This window comes from Cryptomeria japonica, chromosome 3, assembly GCF_030272615.1.
Source record: "Cryptomeria japonica chromosome 3, Sugi_1.0, whole genome shotgun sequence".
NCBI lineage: Eukaryota > Viridiplantae > Streptophyta > Pinopsida > Cupressales > Cupressaceae > Cryptomeria > Cryptomeria japonica.
In genome coordinates this window covers 179,706,003-179,723,916 of record NC_081407.1, presented here as the reverse complement: position 1 = coordinate 179,723,916, position 17,914 = coordinate 179,706,003, and the positions used below count along the sequence as shown (strand labels likewise).

Here is a 17,914-nt window from a genome sequence, read left to right as displayed (position 1 = left end):
TTTTTGAGGTTTGTGCCTCTTAATTTGAGTTGGTACTCCCTTCTTATATAAGGGGATTGGCGTCTCCTTTAGGTTGGTGCTTGCAAATTCATTGTAAGAGGATTGGTGTCTTTGGTGAGTTGTTTCTTATAAACATTTGTAAGTTTAATATTTCTTTGTGAGGATGGATTCACATGACTTAAGTTTACTTAGGTCCTAGGTGTTGTATTCAGAAGTCTTAGTTGTCTAGATAAGACCCATCGCATCTTATCTTTATGACTTTCATATACTTTAGTTACGTAGGCATTTGATTCTTGTCTCATGTTAGTTGTTCATACTACATTACACTTTGTCTTTATAAGCAAGATATCTCATTTTAATATTTCATCAATCAATTATTTCACGCATCCTTCTTATACAAGCTATTTTTGTCATTTTCTCTTGTGAAAGTTATGTTGATCTTGCAAGTATTCTGGAGATGTTGCATATTTAAAGAAAAAGAAAGCATGATTGCATATTTCTTACAAAAGAAAGCATGGTTACATATTTAACAATATTAATTTAATTCACTTTAACAAGCGAGTGTGACTCCAACAATATGATGATTCACATTAGAAACAACTATTATCTTTGATCTCAACTAAGGTAACTTTTCTAGTAACTACAAATTAAAAATATATAGAATGACTCTAACAAGAAGGTAAATGAGATTATAAAGGACAAGTGCCTTATCTTATGTCTACTCAATTTATTTATATTGGCTCCAATATATTAGTTTAGATCACATGGTTTTCTTGGTCACGTGTGGGAATTTTGAAATAATGACCAGTAGATATTTATTTTGGTGTTTGATTATCTTCATTCTATTTTTTTCTTATTCATCAGTTTGAGGCATGCTTTTTATTTCTTATTTTGGGGTGATGCTAAGCCTCAAACTAGCATCCTTGGTGTGTATATATATATGTGTGTGTGTGTGTGTGTGGGGGGGGGGGGGGGGGAAGTGACACTAAGCAAACGGGCCCTAATCTCACTTTCAACCACACACTTGTGGAATATTAAAGAGCCTAGAGATATCACACAATTGGCTACTTCTTTTTGTGGAAGAGAGAGCCACGGGATACCTATTAGGATTTCTATTCCTTTGTTACAATTTGAAAGATAAGATGATGCAAGTTCAATTCCCAACCCCAAAGTGCAAGTATGAACTAATAACAAGATTGCAGAATTGAACTTAAACTATGGAAAGCTGTAAACACAAGGACAAGACAAGAATGTAAATGCGTACCCGGTGTTAAAATATGAATGAAAATGTTTAGGACAGGGGCGTGGGCGCCACTATCCTGATTCTACCCCTGAAACTGCTCCGGGAACTGCTATTTTGCAACCTAGAAAGCTGTCAAAAATGCTGAAAACTGCTGTCTGACAGAGGGACCAGGGCGCCCAGCGCCCCTGTCCTGGTAGGACCAGGGCACCCCACGCCCCTGTCTAGATCTTCTGCTCCGAAACTTGGTGTGTTGTTTGGTCTCCGTCTGCTTCTTCCGGATCTGTAACTTGTGGCGTCGTCCGAATTCCGAAACCTGCACTTATATCTGAAAAGGTGTTTTGGGAAGCTATATAGGGTTTTGCCTTAGTCAAACCCCCGCTTTGGTGCACTTATAGCCAAGTTGTATTGTAAAAGTAGTGTGTGCAGACCTTGTGTGTGTGCAAGATCCTAAAATGAAAGTAAGCAAGCTAGAGCAACCTAGAAAGTAAACCCTAATTGCTTGTAAATGATAATGTAAATGCTCCAAATCAAGATGCAAAGTGATCTAAATCATGAATACAAATGATATAATGAGGCCTATGCAAAGACATGAAAACAACATGAAATCATACCCAACCAAGGGAGGGGTACAAGCGAATCTTCAGTCGGTGATCCCTTATTACTCTTCAATGTCTTCAAAGCCCTAAATGAATGAAATTGATGAATGCTTGATGGATGGATGTTGAATGTTGTTGAAGTCTCCAAAGATCTGCTCTTTCGCTGCATAGAAGGTCCTTTAAACTCAAAATTCAGATACTTTCAAATGAAGAAAGAGAGCTCTTATATATGAAACCCTAGATCATAATTTCAACTTTTGGCCGACCTAGAGATTGAATCTCCCGTCAATTTCTTGGGGGTAAGCTTTATTTTATGATTGGATCGCGCTCCTAAAATTTCGGGAAAAATGTCCGAGACCATGTGCACTCCGGGCGCCATGGTCCTCTCCGGGCGCCATGGTCCCGACAACTTTTCACCAAATTTTCAGGGCCGTTGGATATGATGATTTTAGAGAGAATCCCGCAGTTACAGGTGATTTCGAGATGTTTTGACCCCCGAAATCAAGCCCCCAAGTTCAAAATAGGACCTAATTAGGGCTTTTGATTAAATGATGTATTGGAGGAATAAAATGAAAAGGGCACACTTTAATGAAAGGGCCCAAATTTATGATATAGGAGATGATAAAATAGAACCTTAGACCTAATTAATTTGATTAATTAAGTGTTGAAGGGGAAATGCAATGCAAAATGCAAAATGCACCAAGGCGGGTGCTAAACTAGGTGTGAAATTGTACCACCCTAGCAAGTGCGTACAATTTACGATGCTACAATATATATAGATATATATATATATATATATATATCTGTGTGTGTGTGTGTGTGTGTGTGTGTGTGTGTGTGTGTGTGATATTTCATAAGGTGGTGACTATTTATAATCACGTGGGTACATAGTTTCATTTGGGGCCATCTATTGGTATTTATGTAGTTCAATGAGAACTTTTAAGCTATTGGAGTGAATAATAATATTGTTACCCATGATCAATCAAATGACATTGAATCTAGAAAGAAAGAAAAATAATTTGTAGTTTCTAAGGAGTTCCCAAGGGAAAATGAAAGCATTGATATTCTCGTGTAGAGATTAAGTGAAAGAGAGAAAAATGATAGGATTATTTGCTTGGGAAAAGAAAAACGATAGACCATTGGGAAGAAAGAGGGACCACATTGAGGAATGATTCAAAATCATGGGAGATATTCTAGAGTACAACCATTGAAGGGGCCTACCAATATGTTTATATGAAAAAATGTGATTTTTAAATTTTTTTTTGAACATTAGTGTAGTATGTCATAGTTGGTAATTCATGTAGGATAATATGTGAGAAGTGTATCAAGCCTCCATTTAATATCTAACTTGTAAAGATAGATTATTTTTTATTAATAATCTTTTTTTTTGTTACTTTCATTTAACATGTGATTTTCAAGTGGTTGTTAGGTAGGGTTATCTTTTATTAGGTTCCCTTCTTAGACTACAACAAAGTGGATGCTTCCAACTTAAAACAAAGTTCCACACCATGTTCCCTTAACCAACACCAAGTTCCCTTTAGCCAAGCTACAACTATTTCATTCAAAAGAAGCATGCAATCTAACATCATTCTTATGAGATATAGAAATCAAATTCCACTAAGCCTTAAAATGTACAATACATTTAAAAAGATTTTTCACTCTTCTACCATGAAATATCAAGTTTATATTTCCTTGAGCAACAATCTTATAAGAATTTTTGTCATCATTAAACACCTCACTACCATCATGGTTCTTGTATTTTGAGTACCATTCTATATGAGGAGTCATGTGAAATGAGTCACTTGAATCAATAAACCAGGAGTCATTATTAGTAATTTAAAAAATATAAAAAATGCAATACCACTAACATCATCTTTTGATTACATTCAACAAAGGTATAACCATTGTTATTGTTTTTCTTAATTCTATACTCCTTAATCTATTTAGGTTTTTCATAATTCTTTAACAATTTAATTTTCTCTTACCAAAAATTTAGATCTACCTTTAGGTTGATATCTTTTCTATTTAGTCTATCTTGAGCATATAATACATCTTTAGAACCTCAATCTATGAATTATCTTCGTTAATATTTGATTGACAATGCAACAACAAGAACATCCATTTTAAGCTCATTTATTTGCACTTTTTTTGTTTGATAAATATCACTTATCCTTTATTACAAGTTATATGTAGTAGTTTCTTCAAAAACATTTAAAAAAAGGGGAGAACTAAAAAGATATAACCTAATAGTACCCCTCATTTCTTTCTTATGTTTATTTAATTTTAATTAGTGCATTCCATTTTTCTCCTCTAAAAGGTCTTCTATTTTATCTTTCAAATTTCAAAATTTAATACCATTGAACTTTTTTATGTCAATTCTAAATGTGTTTTCTAGAAATCTTACGACACAAATATGAGTTTCACTAAATCAAATCTCCTATCATAACTAAAAGCCCCACAACATAAAGATAAACAATTTTCTTTTCTAATCACTTATCAAATAAGGCTTGAGAAATCTAAGGTTAATGTTTACAATAAAATATTCAACTAAGCAATTCAATAAATCTCTGCAATAAATCATAATTAACAATATTATGAACATCAATAAAATATTTACAAAATATAAGTTTACTTTGTAATAACCCACCATAATTAATTCAACAAAATTGAGTATTCTTTTTTTTTGTATGTTTAATTTAATCATTATGTTTTATTCAATTGCATACTTTGGGCATCCATCCATTAGGATTAGGCATTCATCCATCCGGGATGAGCATCTAACCATACAGGTTAGGCAATTGTCCATACGGGACATAAGATTTTATCTATCCAATACGGGATAGGCATCTATCCAACGAGATAGGAGATGCTCTGGCCAGAGACTTAGACTCATCGGGACCATTCGGGTCCTAAGCCACTCACTAAGTACTACACTCTTTTAACAGAAGTGCACCGAGGTCACCGTCCTTAGGAGTAATTAATAACATAATACAAGCTTGAATTCCACCTCGGAATTTGGCTTAAAGCCTCGAGAAGTCAAGCGAATCCATACGGGATTCCTTCCGAGTATGCATTGAATTACCTTTTTCTAATTTAATTATCTTATCTTTCAAAATAGGATTCTTACTCAACCTTTCTATACCAAGCCTAGACCCCACCCACGAACGCTTGAGTACGAGGGACAACTCCATCCCAAGACTACCTACATACCCGCTTCAACACGGGATCAAGGCGTAAAGTATGTAGTTCTATTTTCTGTTCTATGCTTTGATGTAAACTGATTTGTGGGTATGCAACCCTTTCTAGGGTCAATGTCCCAGACAGTTTCTCTGCGGTTTCTACCCACGATGGTAGCACTTAAACGAAGGCTCAAGATGGCCTATTGTTTGTGGCCTAACAACTACATCCTAACACCTATCATGAGCATCACCCTTGACCAAATTGCCAATCACCGATATTTCTTCAAGATAAATCAATTTCATAAAAAGCATTTCATTCAACCAATCCTAACAGGGGTTTTCTAAAGTTTAATTGAGCGGATGTAAAATTCATTTAAAAATTTATCTTTTTAGATTATCGATCCAAGGGGGATTACCCACCCCTTGGATTTTAACTTCCATATGACCCTTATTTCTCTGCGGCAGTTTAGAGGGACGATGCCACAGACGTCGTTGTTGCAGCTTTATTAGGCGTTAAGGCAGTAGTTCAACACGACGACATTACCCATAAGCGTGACCCAGAGGCACCATAGATACCGAACACTGCTAAGGTTTTTGGTTTCAACTCCCCTTGTTTAGTTGTCTAACTAGGAATTTAAATATGAATTCATGAAAACTTAAATATTATACTAAAACAACTATGAAAAAGAAACTTTTATATGCAAGGAATACTGCTTGAACTTAAAATACTAAGATATAAGTTTTACATGCTTGACGATAATGGAATAAACAAACTAACCACTTTGAAAATAGTAATTTCTTGGAAGAAAACTATGATAATAATTAGAATTATAAACCTTGAACTAAATACCTACAAGTACTAATCGCTTGAAAGCTATGATACTTGTAAGAGATAGCTTATAAAAATGATTTGAATTACTCACAAGATATAAATGTTGGGGACAAAACCATTACACTTAAGTATGAGTCCTAATACTTGGAAGGTACTAAAATAAATGATTAGATAGCAAGACTTGGAAATGAATTTACCACTTAGTTGTTTGAAGCGAAAAAAAGAACTATTAATAATAAGCCTCATTTGATAACCAACTAATTCCTCCATTTGAAGTAACATAAATTTTATCTTTAATTATTTTTGACAAATGAAAACCTTACTTTAAATACTAATCCTAATACTTGAAAATCATTAAATTGCTTGAACGACCGTGGAAACGAATTTTAACACTTATCTTTTGTAGGGAAGAGCTATTTAATAATAAGCTTCAAAATATCCACATCATTTTTAATTACTAATTGTTTTGAAAAAGGAGATTTGAAAAGAGTCTAAACACTTCCTAGTTAATCAAGGTAAATAATACTAAGTCTCTTAATAAATAATTCTAATCAATCTACATCTAATTGTTTTATTTGATATACTTCTCCCGATTAATATTTGAATATTTTCAAATTATATAAAATAATCATTTAAAAATAGGTTGTACGCTCTACAATGATTCATTTATTTTATTTATACCTATCATGATTTCAAAAAGATCAATACTTTTCCCTCTATATTCAATTATAGATTCACGAGTTCTAAGTACAAACATTCCTATTAATTGGCTCATACGAGGGCGGATAATAACAATATGCATAAGACTCCTAATGATTCTCCTTCAATTTTATTCAATTATTTGCTAGAATACTCATGCCAATAATCTACACAAGAGCTAACCATCTCCTTTACTATGTTTAAATCATCATAAACTTTATAATTCTATGACACGAAAGATATATGGTATTTTTAATTCCCCCCCCCCAAAAAAATAAAAAATCCTAACTTTGTCATTCTATATTTCCTTTCCAGGCTCATAATCATTGATACACATACATGTTTATAAATCTTCAAAATTAAAGAAAAAAAGCTAAAATTGAATTCTACATCCAATAATAATAACAAATTTCTTTTATAATTTAGAAAAGAAGTTAACTCTTTTTTTTTTTATTAGATGTACTAATTTCCCACTAATAAAAATTAGTCCTTCATTCTTATTTATTAATTTAATTCCAAAGTTTAGACTAATGTGGAGGAAGAAAAAAAAGTTAGTAACTCTTAAGGAAAGCTAAGTTTAGACTCCTCTTTGGTGAAAGTTTTGAGTGGGACCCACCTATCACTTTAATTAAAACATGTCTCTCCCACCTAAGAAAAGAAGCACAATCTTTATTCATCATAAGGATAAATAGTGATCTAAATAGTTCTTATTTCTAACGGTGATCTCTTCCATAATGATAAAATAGGAATTAGCACGAAGTTCCACGGAACATTTCCCTAACATTGCATTTTATATTTTTAAGATAGCTTTATTAGGTATTATCCATAGTTCTAAAGATGCGTGAAAATGACTTTTCTTTCCAGGTGATCATTTCCATAGAGGTGATTACTAAAGTGTATTAGAATACTTCCTATGCAATAATTCCATATTAATGTGTGCCAAACTTAAGGCTAGATGACAGTCCAATTTCATATAGGAATATCAAATTGTTCTTATTTTCACAGCTATACATCTTACATAATTACATGTACGTTAATTATTTTGTGAATACTACTGGCATTGTTAAAATGAATACAAATCAGTTATTTAGTGAAATAAATAAATAAATAAATAGATATTCCTGAATGCCTAACTTAAGGATAAATGCACGCAAAACATGGATGCTCACACTTGGCAAGCGGTCTGCAATACAATGACAACAAAATGTAATGCAGTTTTACAGAATGTGCTCCCCATGAATTTTAAATTAAAGGCTTCCAAAACTTTAAAACAAACACGAATCAGAGGTGTAAGCCCAAATATTACTAGGATTCTAATGGGGTCTTTGAACAGGGTATCGACATCATTCAGCTAAATATTGTGGGTTTTTTTGTTTTGTTTTTTTTAAAAAATGATCTCAGGAATGTAAACCGTTTCCATCATTTTAACCTGGTTCTTATGGAGGTTACTGGAGATACTGAATAAAACAGTTTGGATTTTAGGCTTGCACTATATGGCGTGCGTTGTGCAGATAGCTAGTAATAATGAAGAAAGGTCTATCGAAGCACAACATAAGGGAATATACTGCCCAATGCTGGAGATACAGTGCCCTGCTAAAATAAATGCAAAATGTGAATGCTCAGATAAGGCATGCAAACTGTTTGACAAAAAGCCTCAAGATCAAATGCCATCTCATGGAATGGAATGATTATAAAATATGAACCAAACAATTTCAGTGTAAAAATGATGAAACTGCAATCGTATGCAAGGTATGGAAGCACACCCAAGGCGTGAGTACTGGTTGGCAAAGAAAATACTTTTAATATATCACAATCGAATATAATGCAAAGATACAAGGAGATGCACATGCAAGCATGTGAACTAGTTGACAATATTCTACAAAGGAATGCCATATCACAGTAAGCATTGATTTTAGGTTTTGCAGAAGATGGTTTAAAAAGCCATTAACACTGAGATCCAGGATGTAAATAAACCCCAACAAGTGGAGCATTTTTTTCCAAAAAAATTCTACGGAGAGCTCCAAAATAATAAAATGTATAAAGTGCACAATGAGAAGAGAGAAAAAAAATAAAAAATTACAAAGCTGTGCATGTTCAGCCATACTTATACCAAGGCAATCATCATTGCAGATTACATTCAAAATGGAGAAAACACAACATTTCACACCACTTTTAATGCAATCCAATTGTCTACACCTATAGATGAAATTAAGATTTAATAGTTTGAAAGAAGGATCAATAGGAACCTGGAAAATTTCGCTACTCTTCTTCTCACTATCTCTTCCTCATCTCTGTGTTGTAGCTGCCTCCTGGTCTATTCGTTGGAATACTATTGCTTCGAACAGTGTCAAAGATCGATGTTTTTTTTTTGTAGCTTCCCGATCATGCTCCCCTACGTCTTCTAATGGTAGCCCCCATTGATAATCTTCACTAATTCACCCTTCACGTTTCTTGTCATGCAAAGATCACGCAACAATTGTTTCCTTGTAATGCAAAATTTAGCATGAAAGAAGTCAAACTACTTTTCCAAAAACAATGAACTCCCCCCCTTTCGAAAATCTTGTATTCAATATATAAAAAAAGATGAGAGCCATTTCCCACTACAAAAAAATGATTCATATATTCTTTTTCCCAAAATAATTCCATGCAAAAGTGGGGGTTACATGCATATTAAATTTGATTCACTTCTAGAATCTTCTTATTTCTCTTACACCATGTGCTCAATTAGTATATTGGGAAAAATAAGCAATTTCCAAGTAGATTATGACCTCATGTGCGAGTCACCAGTATTCATTCTTCTTTTTAAAATAATTCCATCATTCAATTTCTCATCTCCAACTAACATTGCTTATAAAATTAAATATTAACAGTGGTAGTGGTGATAATAATAATAAATATAATAATAATAATACTAATAATAATAAGTCTAATCTAGGTCTATAAAGAGGGTTATGACATACTTGCAAAACATGAGAATACTAAGAAAACCTTTTTAGGGGAAAAAACTCATCAACCAAAGAGAGTAAAGGTTATATTGATCTCGAATAAATATATAGTACATTAATACATCTAATTCTTATATTTGATCCAACATCTTACAAACAAAACAACTTTCTTCTGATTTGCATATTACAATGTCCATCACGAACCTTCAATATATACACTAAAAGAGTCCCCAAAAACTACCATATTCAATATCATTGTCTAAAAATGATCCTCAACTATTATGTTAAAAATCCTGTGATCCACTATAAAACCTTGACCTTTGAAATAAAGTATAATACATCACAAAAAAAGTTTGACTACAATCATAATATTTGACATATACAACTACCAAACACTACTCACACATTACACTAAATAGTAATAAATGATTTTTTTTTTATTCCAAAATTTAAACTACTTTTTTATTCAATGTCTCCACACTACATAAATATCCCATTTCATATTTGACACATAACTAAACTACCACAATCCCATGAAACACTAATAACACATTACACTTATTAATGATAAAAGATGTTTTCTTAATTCTAAAATTTAAACTTTTCAATCTATTTTTTTTAAGATTTGAGTTGGTCTATTAAAGAAGAACTTAGGGCACGTCCCCATGCGACTGCTTAGCTTATTTTGGCTAGCTGCTGCTGCTCCACTTTTTGTGCAACAATTTGTGGAGCTGGTGACCCCATGCATAAAAAAATTGTGCTTATTTTTAAGCAGCCCTCTTAAATGACACTTTTAAATAATATTTTTTATATATAAAATTTAAAAGCAAATTTTAAGGGAAATAAAAAGGGAAGGAAAATTTTTTGGTGAAGCCAAGTGTCATTTTTTTAATAAGCAGCTGCTGCTTATTTTCAGCCCCTCCTTTTTTTTCCAACTTATTTTTTATTATTAAGCAGCCGCTGCTCCACAAAACTAGGAAAAGATTCCAAATTATCCTTTCCCTCTAATTAAAAAATTTCATGGGAACACTTTCAGTGCTTATTTTTAAGCAGAAAATAGACTTAAACAGAAAATAGACTTAAACAGCCCCATGAAAATATGGGGTTATATTCTTGAAACTTTGGACGCCACATAAGAACCCTGTTACAGAAGTCTACAAGAAGTTCAACACGGATTTTCTCTCTTTCTTCGAAGGTCGCCATAGAAGCTACATCTACTCCACCACGCACCACCGAACGAATCCAATGCTGCATCTTGTTCATTTTTCCCTTCTCCCTAACTACAACAGCAGCAGCAACAGGTTTCAATCCCCAGCCTAATTCCATAGAAGGAATCCCTAGAAACTCTATCCATTCCTCTGGAGGAAAATCTTTAAATATCACAAACATGACAATTGCACACGTTTCTTCTGACACGGGAAACCCTAACTCTTCCTCGGGATCGTCAGGAAATTTTGTAACTCTGACATCTGAGCAATCAAACAGATCAGATGACGCAATGGATGCGTCGAAATTTTTCTTCATTTCACCAATTGATTGCCGAAAATTACATCTCCAAATTATACAGGTAACGTGTGACGGTACTTCCTGATTGAGCAAATAATGAGTTTCCTACAAATATCTAGTAATGAAAATGATCATGGTAGTCTCTTTACGGAATCACAGAAAAGCATTAGTCACGGCTTATAATATATAAATTTGCTCTCCTAACAAAATGACAAATGAAAGTGAAATACCTGCCACATATTTATGAATCCAGCTCGAAGATGTAGATATCCTTTCAATTCTGCAATTGCCTTGAATTTATGCAACATTGGACAACTCTTAACGATGTCTGTCTTTAAGCAACATTGATGTCCAGAACATTCCCCTATATTTGATTTTGCATCCTTTCCTAAATCTACTTCAATTAAACTTACCAAATTTTCAAGATTGAGAGATCTAAGACTACGAAGGTACTGGCCACTAATTGAAACCTTAGATATATTCTGTACATTTCTTATATCTATCTTTTCAAGGCTGACCATCGGAGTCCCAAGAGTAGTTGACACCATGCTATCCTTGAAGCTCAATTCCCCACTTAATGTCAAATTCCTCAATACTAAGCTTCTAAGATTAGTGAGTTTCCCAAGTGACTCAGAAAAGGATCTCCCGTTTATTGTTATAGTACCCAATCCCATAAAATCACCCATTGCCATTCCTGTAATGATAGAACTACCCAATCCCATAAAATCACCCCTTGCCATTCCTGCAATGACTAGATTTTCCAAATGACCTAACACTTCCAATGAATTTGGAAACTCTTCCAAGCTTATTCCATCCAGCACAAGCTCTTTCAGCTGAAAGGCGCCCTGAAAATTGAATTTAATTTGTGTCAATTTTAATTAAGGGTCACAAAATAACTACATCAGAATGCATTTTGCATCAGTAACAAAAGATATTTATTTTCGAATGAAGAAAAGCAAATTACCCCTTGATGTCTCGGCCACAATCGTCTGAAACTCCCGCCAGAAATGATTAAATTCTTCAAACTTTGGAGTTGAATGCAAGGACGATCAGTTAATCGTGAATGCACACTGATCATGACTTTTCGGACAAGATTTTCAAGATCATACTGCTTATTTGGTGATGTAAAATCAACCTGAAGCCACAGCAAGAAAGCTGATGGATTCTTACAATCGTTTGAATTCTTTGGTTTTTGATGAGAGGAAAAAATATTTTGGTTGGAAATGGAAGCTCTAATCATAAAATGCATGACTAAAAAACTTTTTTGACTTAAAATCAAAGATTGGGATATCTAATCTACAAAAGAAATAGGATCACAAACCTTTAAATTTTCTGAAATATATCTAAACCTAAAATTGCCCCGCACATTGATTAGTTCCTGCATTCAGGGATGAATGTTAGAAATTTACTTCTATAAACAGGCATAAATTTTAATACCATGAGTGAATTAAAAATTTACGAGCACACCTGAGACTGAGAACAAAGATATTGCAGTAGTGGTAGGGTTTTCGATTTGTCCCTTTGTTGGATGGTTACTATAAAACCTTTTATTACTCTACCATTCGACACCGTCGGAATACAATTGGACATCCCATGTTGCATCTTGATTATTTTTTCTTCCTCCGTGACTACAACAACAGCAATATACTCTCCTTCTCCAATATTGGCCACCATGGAGTCAATAGGAGGAATCTTTAAACTCTTTCGACAATCTTTCCCTTTATAAAAGCTTTCAATTAACATCAATATGATAATTGCACTGGGTTGTTCTGTCATAGGATCCACTAAAACTGCCGCGCGATTGCTAGGAATTTCAGTAACCGTGACATCTAGCCCAATAAGAGAAGATACATCATTGAATTTTCGTAGAACGCTCTCCGTATCAGCATTTGATTTCCAATTTAAACTAGTAACCTCTGAAGGTACTTTCTGCAATGACAAAGAGCCAATAAGTAATTTAATTGTTTAAAAATCTCTAATAAACCTATAACAATAAATTATCACAGTTTTATTCTAACCGCGCCACTAGTTAAAACACATATACAGTAAAAATATAAAATTGTTCTCCTGTCAGAAATGACAAATGTAATTATAATACCTGCCACATTTTAATGCATCCCCATATAGGCATAGTACCAGCTGAAAGATGTAGATATTTCAATCCTTGCAACTCTTCAATACCATTTATCTTCTGCAACTTCCAACATCCATCAAGGATGATTTTCTCTAAGCAGCATGGACATGCAGGACTTGGTAACTCTTCTATTTCAGAACGTCCCTCTGTGTTTAACTTTGCATTCATTCCTAAATCCACTTCAATTAAACCTTCCAGACATTCAAGATGGAGAAATTTAAGGCTGAAAAGGTACTGTCCACTAATTGAAACCTTGGATATATGTTTTACATCCCTAATATCTACTTTTTCAAGACTGACCATTGAAGTTTCAATACTAGTTGAATTCATTCTGTTCTTAAAACTTAATTCCCCGCTTACTGTGAAATCCCTCAATACCAAGCTTTTAAGATCAGCAAGTTTTGTAAGTAATTCTGAGAAGAATCTCCCCTGAATTTTCATGGAATTGTTTCATTCTCTTCCATTCCATTTTACCCTTCCTGCAAGGACTAGATTTTCCAAATGACTTAACATTCCCAATGGATTTGGAAACTCTTCCAAGTTTGTTCCGTCAAGAATCAGGTCTTTCAGCTGCAAAGGAACCTGAAATTTGAAATTGATTTGTTTGAAACACCTATTTGTCAATCATAAATATTTTTACAAAATAACTGCTTTCCGAACACATTTTATATCTTTAACCAGACTTAATCCTCAATTATAGAAGAACAAAATACCTGATGATCTCTCCGCCACAATCTTTGGAAAGATCCTTGATAAATTTTTAAATACTGCAAATTTTGGAGAGGAATCCATGAAGGAATAGTGTGTGACGAAGACATGCTTGACATGAATTCTCCTTCGATATTTTCATGTTCATCCTGCTTTTCCAACATACTTGAGTCAATTTCAAGCCAAAGCAAAGAAGTTGAATCCTCACAATCATTTACATTTCCTAAAAAATATCTGAATTGAAGAGTTGTGTACTGGTCAAAAATGGAATTAAGACATCTGAAACTATGACCGCTCATCCCAGCAAGAATGCTCTCAAATCCCTTTTCTTCCTGTATTTTAGGACGAAACTAAATTTGTGTCACACTCCAGTTACAAAAACAACAATCAACCTATATAAACACGAATTTTTAATACCATAAATGGACCACAAATTCATGAGGAGAAACAAACCTGAGAACGAAGATACTGAGAGCGCCACAGTCGACTAGGACTGCTTAATTCATAATCTGCAATTTCTCTTCCGAGATCCCGGGTGTGGTCATGCATTGTCAAAAGAGGAAAGCTTTCAGATTCAAATCCATTCCAATAACTCCTTCCCACTTGGACTTCAACAAGACATTTATCCATTAAGATCTGAAGTGTGTGCTCAGCGCTCCATCCCGATCCTTCCATTATTCTTAAAGCCATATATCTAGATTTGTTGACGAAAAAGCATGCAATGTCCAGGAATACCTGCATTTGTTCATCGTCGAGGGATTCCAAGCTTATTCTAAGCTTCTTCTTTATATCTTGTTTCAGAGTTTTTCTCACTTTATCCAATTCTAGTCTCCAATAATGCTTACCAGCACTACCAAAAACATGTCCACCCAACACCTGAAGAGATAGGGGCAAACCTCCACACTCCTTCACGAAGCTTTCAACTAAATCTTCATATCCGCTGGTTGGATACGGCTGGTGGAAGGCGTGCCAACAGAAGAGCTCTGTGCTATGGTGGACATTCATTTCTTTCATCTTATAACGACAATTAATTTCCGCCCTTATCAAAACTCTCTCATCACGGGTTGTCACGATGATCATACTACCAGAATTATTGACCAGTAAGGCATTCAACTGATCCAGGTGATCTATATCATCCATAACAATTAAGAAACTCACAAAAGGGCTGTATGCCAGACGAGACTTGAGATAACTAGATCCTTCAGGTATACTGTCAAACATATGATTTTCCTGCACCAGATCCTTGAGAAGCTTTGTTTGCAAATAAGTCAATTTAGATTCTCGCACGTCAAACAAAAAACAAGATGCACTGAATTCTGAACGCTTTTGGTTGAACAATTCTTTGGCAAGGGTGGTCTTACCAGACCCACCCATACCATAGATGCCCATCACTTTACCTTTCTCCTCCTTCTGCCAGCATGCCCTCTCAAAATCCTCAACCAATTCTTCCATTCCAGTCGGATATCTTGCAATTTCTAAAGGTCTTCTCCTTTCTACCTCTCTTCGGACGGCAGACACTATATTTTTACACAGTGTCGCAAAATTCCTTCAAATTTGCAACGAAAACAATAATTTCAGCTGATTAGGCTAGACTAAAATTATAAAATTTTGTAGGATAAAATATTCTAAAGAAAATTTGTGATTAAAAACGTCTTACTCATTATTATTGTTGAATTCGTAGCCAGACATGAATGAAACACAGCGGAGGTTTTCTTTCCAGCCATCAAGTTTATCGAGATACCTGCGTTTCTCTGTGTGGTAATTGAATGAATCGGCATACACACCCTTTTCTAAGTATCTGAGGTGAAAAGGTGGAACATCATAGAATATTGGAATGATCTTTCTCTTAGTCTGTAACATCAGAGCAAGCTCAGCTAAACACCAAACAGATTCGGCATATCTTCTAGAGAAAATGGCAATTTGCACTGATGAAGAGCATATGGCATTCTGAATTGTGGAAGGAAACAAATCACCTAAGTCCATCTCTTTGCAGTCAAGAAACGCTCGGATTCCCACCTTCTCAAGAGAATTATAAAGCTCAAGAGCTAGGGTTTGTTTTACATCAGGGCCTCGGTGGTTAATGAAAACATCATAAACTTTGGGGGATGCAGATGATCCCATCTTTTCCCCTTTATATAACATTTCACCAAAGGCATTCTCATCCAAATTCAGAGGCCGAGCTGATGAAGACGAAGCCATGGATGGAGGATGAAGGTCGAATAGCAAAGAAACCCTGAAAATTGCAACTCACATTGAATTGACTGACTTATGGCATTGCATATAAATTGCTGTTTATAATTTTTTTTCTAGTTTGATAATTTAAAAATTATTATTTATCTTTCTTTTTATTGATTTATATTGGAAATAGTTAATTCAAAAGTCAAATTATCTTTTATTTTTTCTATAAATTTGATGAACTCAATTAATGACATGAATGACATAAAATCAAATTATTATTATTTTTCTATAAATTTTGTGTGCCCAATTAAAAGGTTGAGTGACATATATGATATTAGATGCATCATATTAAATGCACATATTGACTTTAATATATTTTTTTATTGATTGTTTGTTGAGTTTAACATTATGTTGTCTCCTTATCACATTTGTGATATCATTCATATCTATCCAACTAAATATATATATATTTTTAAAATATTAAACACCATATAATTTTAAAAATACTTACCTACTTTATGCGTTATCTATTTAACAATTAATCATATTTAATGTTTTGATTGTTTTTAAATATTTTATTCATTTTTTTTTTTTTATCTATTATTTGTATAATATACGATTGATACATTATTATTGTATAAAAATAAATAGATACAAATATTTAAACTCTATATATACTCCAAATAATAACATTTTTTATTAATTATATTTAATTTATTTTAATTATTATGTTTTGCATCAAAGATGGGGGACAAGATGCTACAAATAATTTTGACAATCCATGTTTTATAATTTTGACATATTTGAGTGGACCAAATCAATTGAAAATAAGATGGACAAAAATCTTATTCTCAATTTCCTTATGGCTACAAACATTTGTCTTCCTACACGTCACAAAAAAAAGGAGCTAGAAACAAAGAGCAATTAGCTACATGACTAATGATCTACATGAATGCTCTATGTTTTCACTAATCTAATTGCAATCATCAATTACTCTACCTAACAATACTACTATATCTAAAACTTATAGGCAAGAACTTGATGCAAATCATCTCTTGTTTTATTTATTTTGGTGTAGTTTTTATTAAGGAAGACTTGGTCCACAACAATTAAATGTTTAACCAATGTGAACTTTAGTTCTAAAAAAAGAAAAGATAGCTGAAAATTAAATACATAAAAAGAAAATTTGAGCTATTCCTTACACATATGAATATGTCCATATTTATATGGTCAACATGTATTTGGATGCTTAACCAAAATTGTATAAAAGGACGTGTATATTTTTGTGTAGACTTTGAATATATGTAGAGACCATTCATATTGATAGAGAAAATAAATAAAAAATTAAGACAAGTTGAATATTCTTCAAGGCTACACTATTAAACAAAAGACATCCTAGTGACAAACATTCTTAAGAAACATCAACGATGTTTAGATTGCGAGATTAATAGTATGATGATACATTGCGACATTATTGTAATCATATCATAAGTATTGCTTAGTAGATAGAGGACTAGAATTTACCTTCTAAAAAAAATTGAGTTTTCCTCAAGATTGGAGGAAAATAAATAAATAATAACATTATTGCAATAATGTTGAAAGGGTATATAATTATCTCCTAGTTTCGTTTCTAAAAACTAAGGATTATTATATTACTATGTTATTGAACAATCTAATGATTCATACATAAGATTTTGTGTGTAATAATAGTTCAATACATATTGATAAATATATTATCATTAGGTAGGGAGTAGTAATAATGTTTGGCACTGTTGCACCTAGTTTTAAAAGCATCGAATATTGGTGTAAAATATTGGGCATTGACATGTGATCATGTTAGACATAAAAAGGAGAAGTCCTAAATATAGAAATTGGAATTGCTTGTGCAAGAAAT

General features: G+C 33.3%; 2 protein-coding genes across 2 annotated transcripts; both read right to left on the bottom strand.

Moving 5' to 3' along the window:
* Positions 1 to 10,486: 10,486 nt before the first annotated feature.
* LOC131037328 (uncharacterized) lies at positions 10,487 to 13,575 on the bottom strand. The gene is made up of 6 exons (XM_059218144.1): positions 13,099 to 13,575; positions 12,468 to 12,929; positions 12,322 to 12,378; positions 11,965 to 12,135; positions 11,231 to 11,845; positions 10,487 to 11,081 (listed from the first exon to the last, which is right to left on the bottom strand). The coding sequence occupies exons 1-6, from the start codon at positions 13,573 to 13,575 to the stop codon at positions 10,557 to 10,559; spliced, it is 2,307 nt and encodes a 768-aa protein (XP_059074127.1). The 3' UTR covers positions 10,487 to 10,556.
* A 9-nt stretch (positions 13,576 to 13,584) lies between these two features.
* Positions 13,585 to 16,108, bottom strand: LOC131037344 (TMV resistance protein N). The gene is made up of 4 exons (XM_059218145.1): positions 15,500 to 16,108; positions 14,296 to 15,388; positions 13,848 to 14,174; positions 13,585 to 13,716 (listed from the first exon to the last, which is right to left on the bottom strand). Exons 1-4 carry the CDS (start codon positions 16,039 to 16,041, stop codon positions 13,585 to 13,587), a joined length of 2,094 nt encoding a protein of 697 aa, XP_059074128.1. The 5' UTR covers positions 16,042 to 16,108.
* Between the last annotated feature and the right edge of the window lie 1,806 nt (positions 16,109 to 17,914).

Excerpts from the sequence above, each read along its gene's own strand:
- LOC131037328 (XM_059218144.1), bottom strand. The coding sequence starts at position 13,575 with ATGAAAATTCAGGGGAGATTCTTCTCAGAATTACTTACAAAACTTGCT. Across the intron at positions 12,379-12,467 it reads ATCTTTGTTCTCAGTCTCAG|GAACTAATCAATGTGCGGGG; the intron begins GTGTGCTCGTAA and ends CCCTGAATGCAG. Across the intron at positions 12,136-12,321 it reads ATATTTCAGAAAATTTAAAG|GTTGATTTTACATCACCAAA; the intron begins GTTTGTGATCCT and ends CTGTGGCTTCAG.
- LOC131037344 (XM_059218145.1), bottom strand. The coding sequence starts at position 16,041 with ATGGCTTCGTCTTCATCAGCTCGGCCTCTGAATTTGGATGAGAATGCC. Across the intron at positions 15,389-15,499 it reads GAATTCAACAATAATAATGA|GAATTTTGCGACACTGTGTA; the intron begins GTAAGACGTTTT and ends GCAAATTTGAAG. Across the intron at positions 14,175-14,295 it reads CTCAGTATCTTCGTTCTCAG|GAAGAAAAGGGATTTGAGAG; the intron begins GTTTGTTTCTCC and ends CCTAAAATACAG.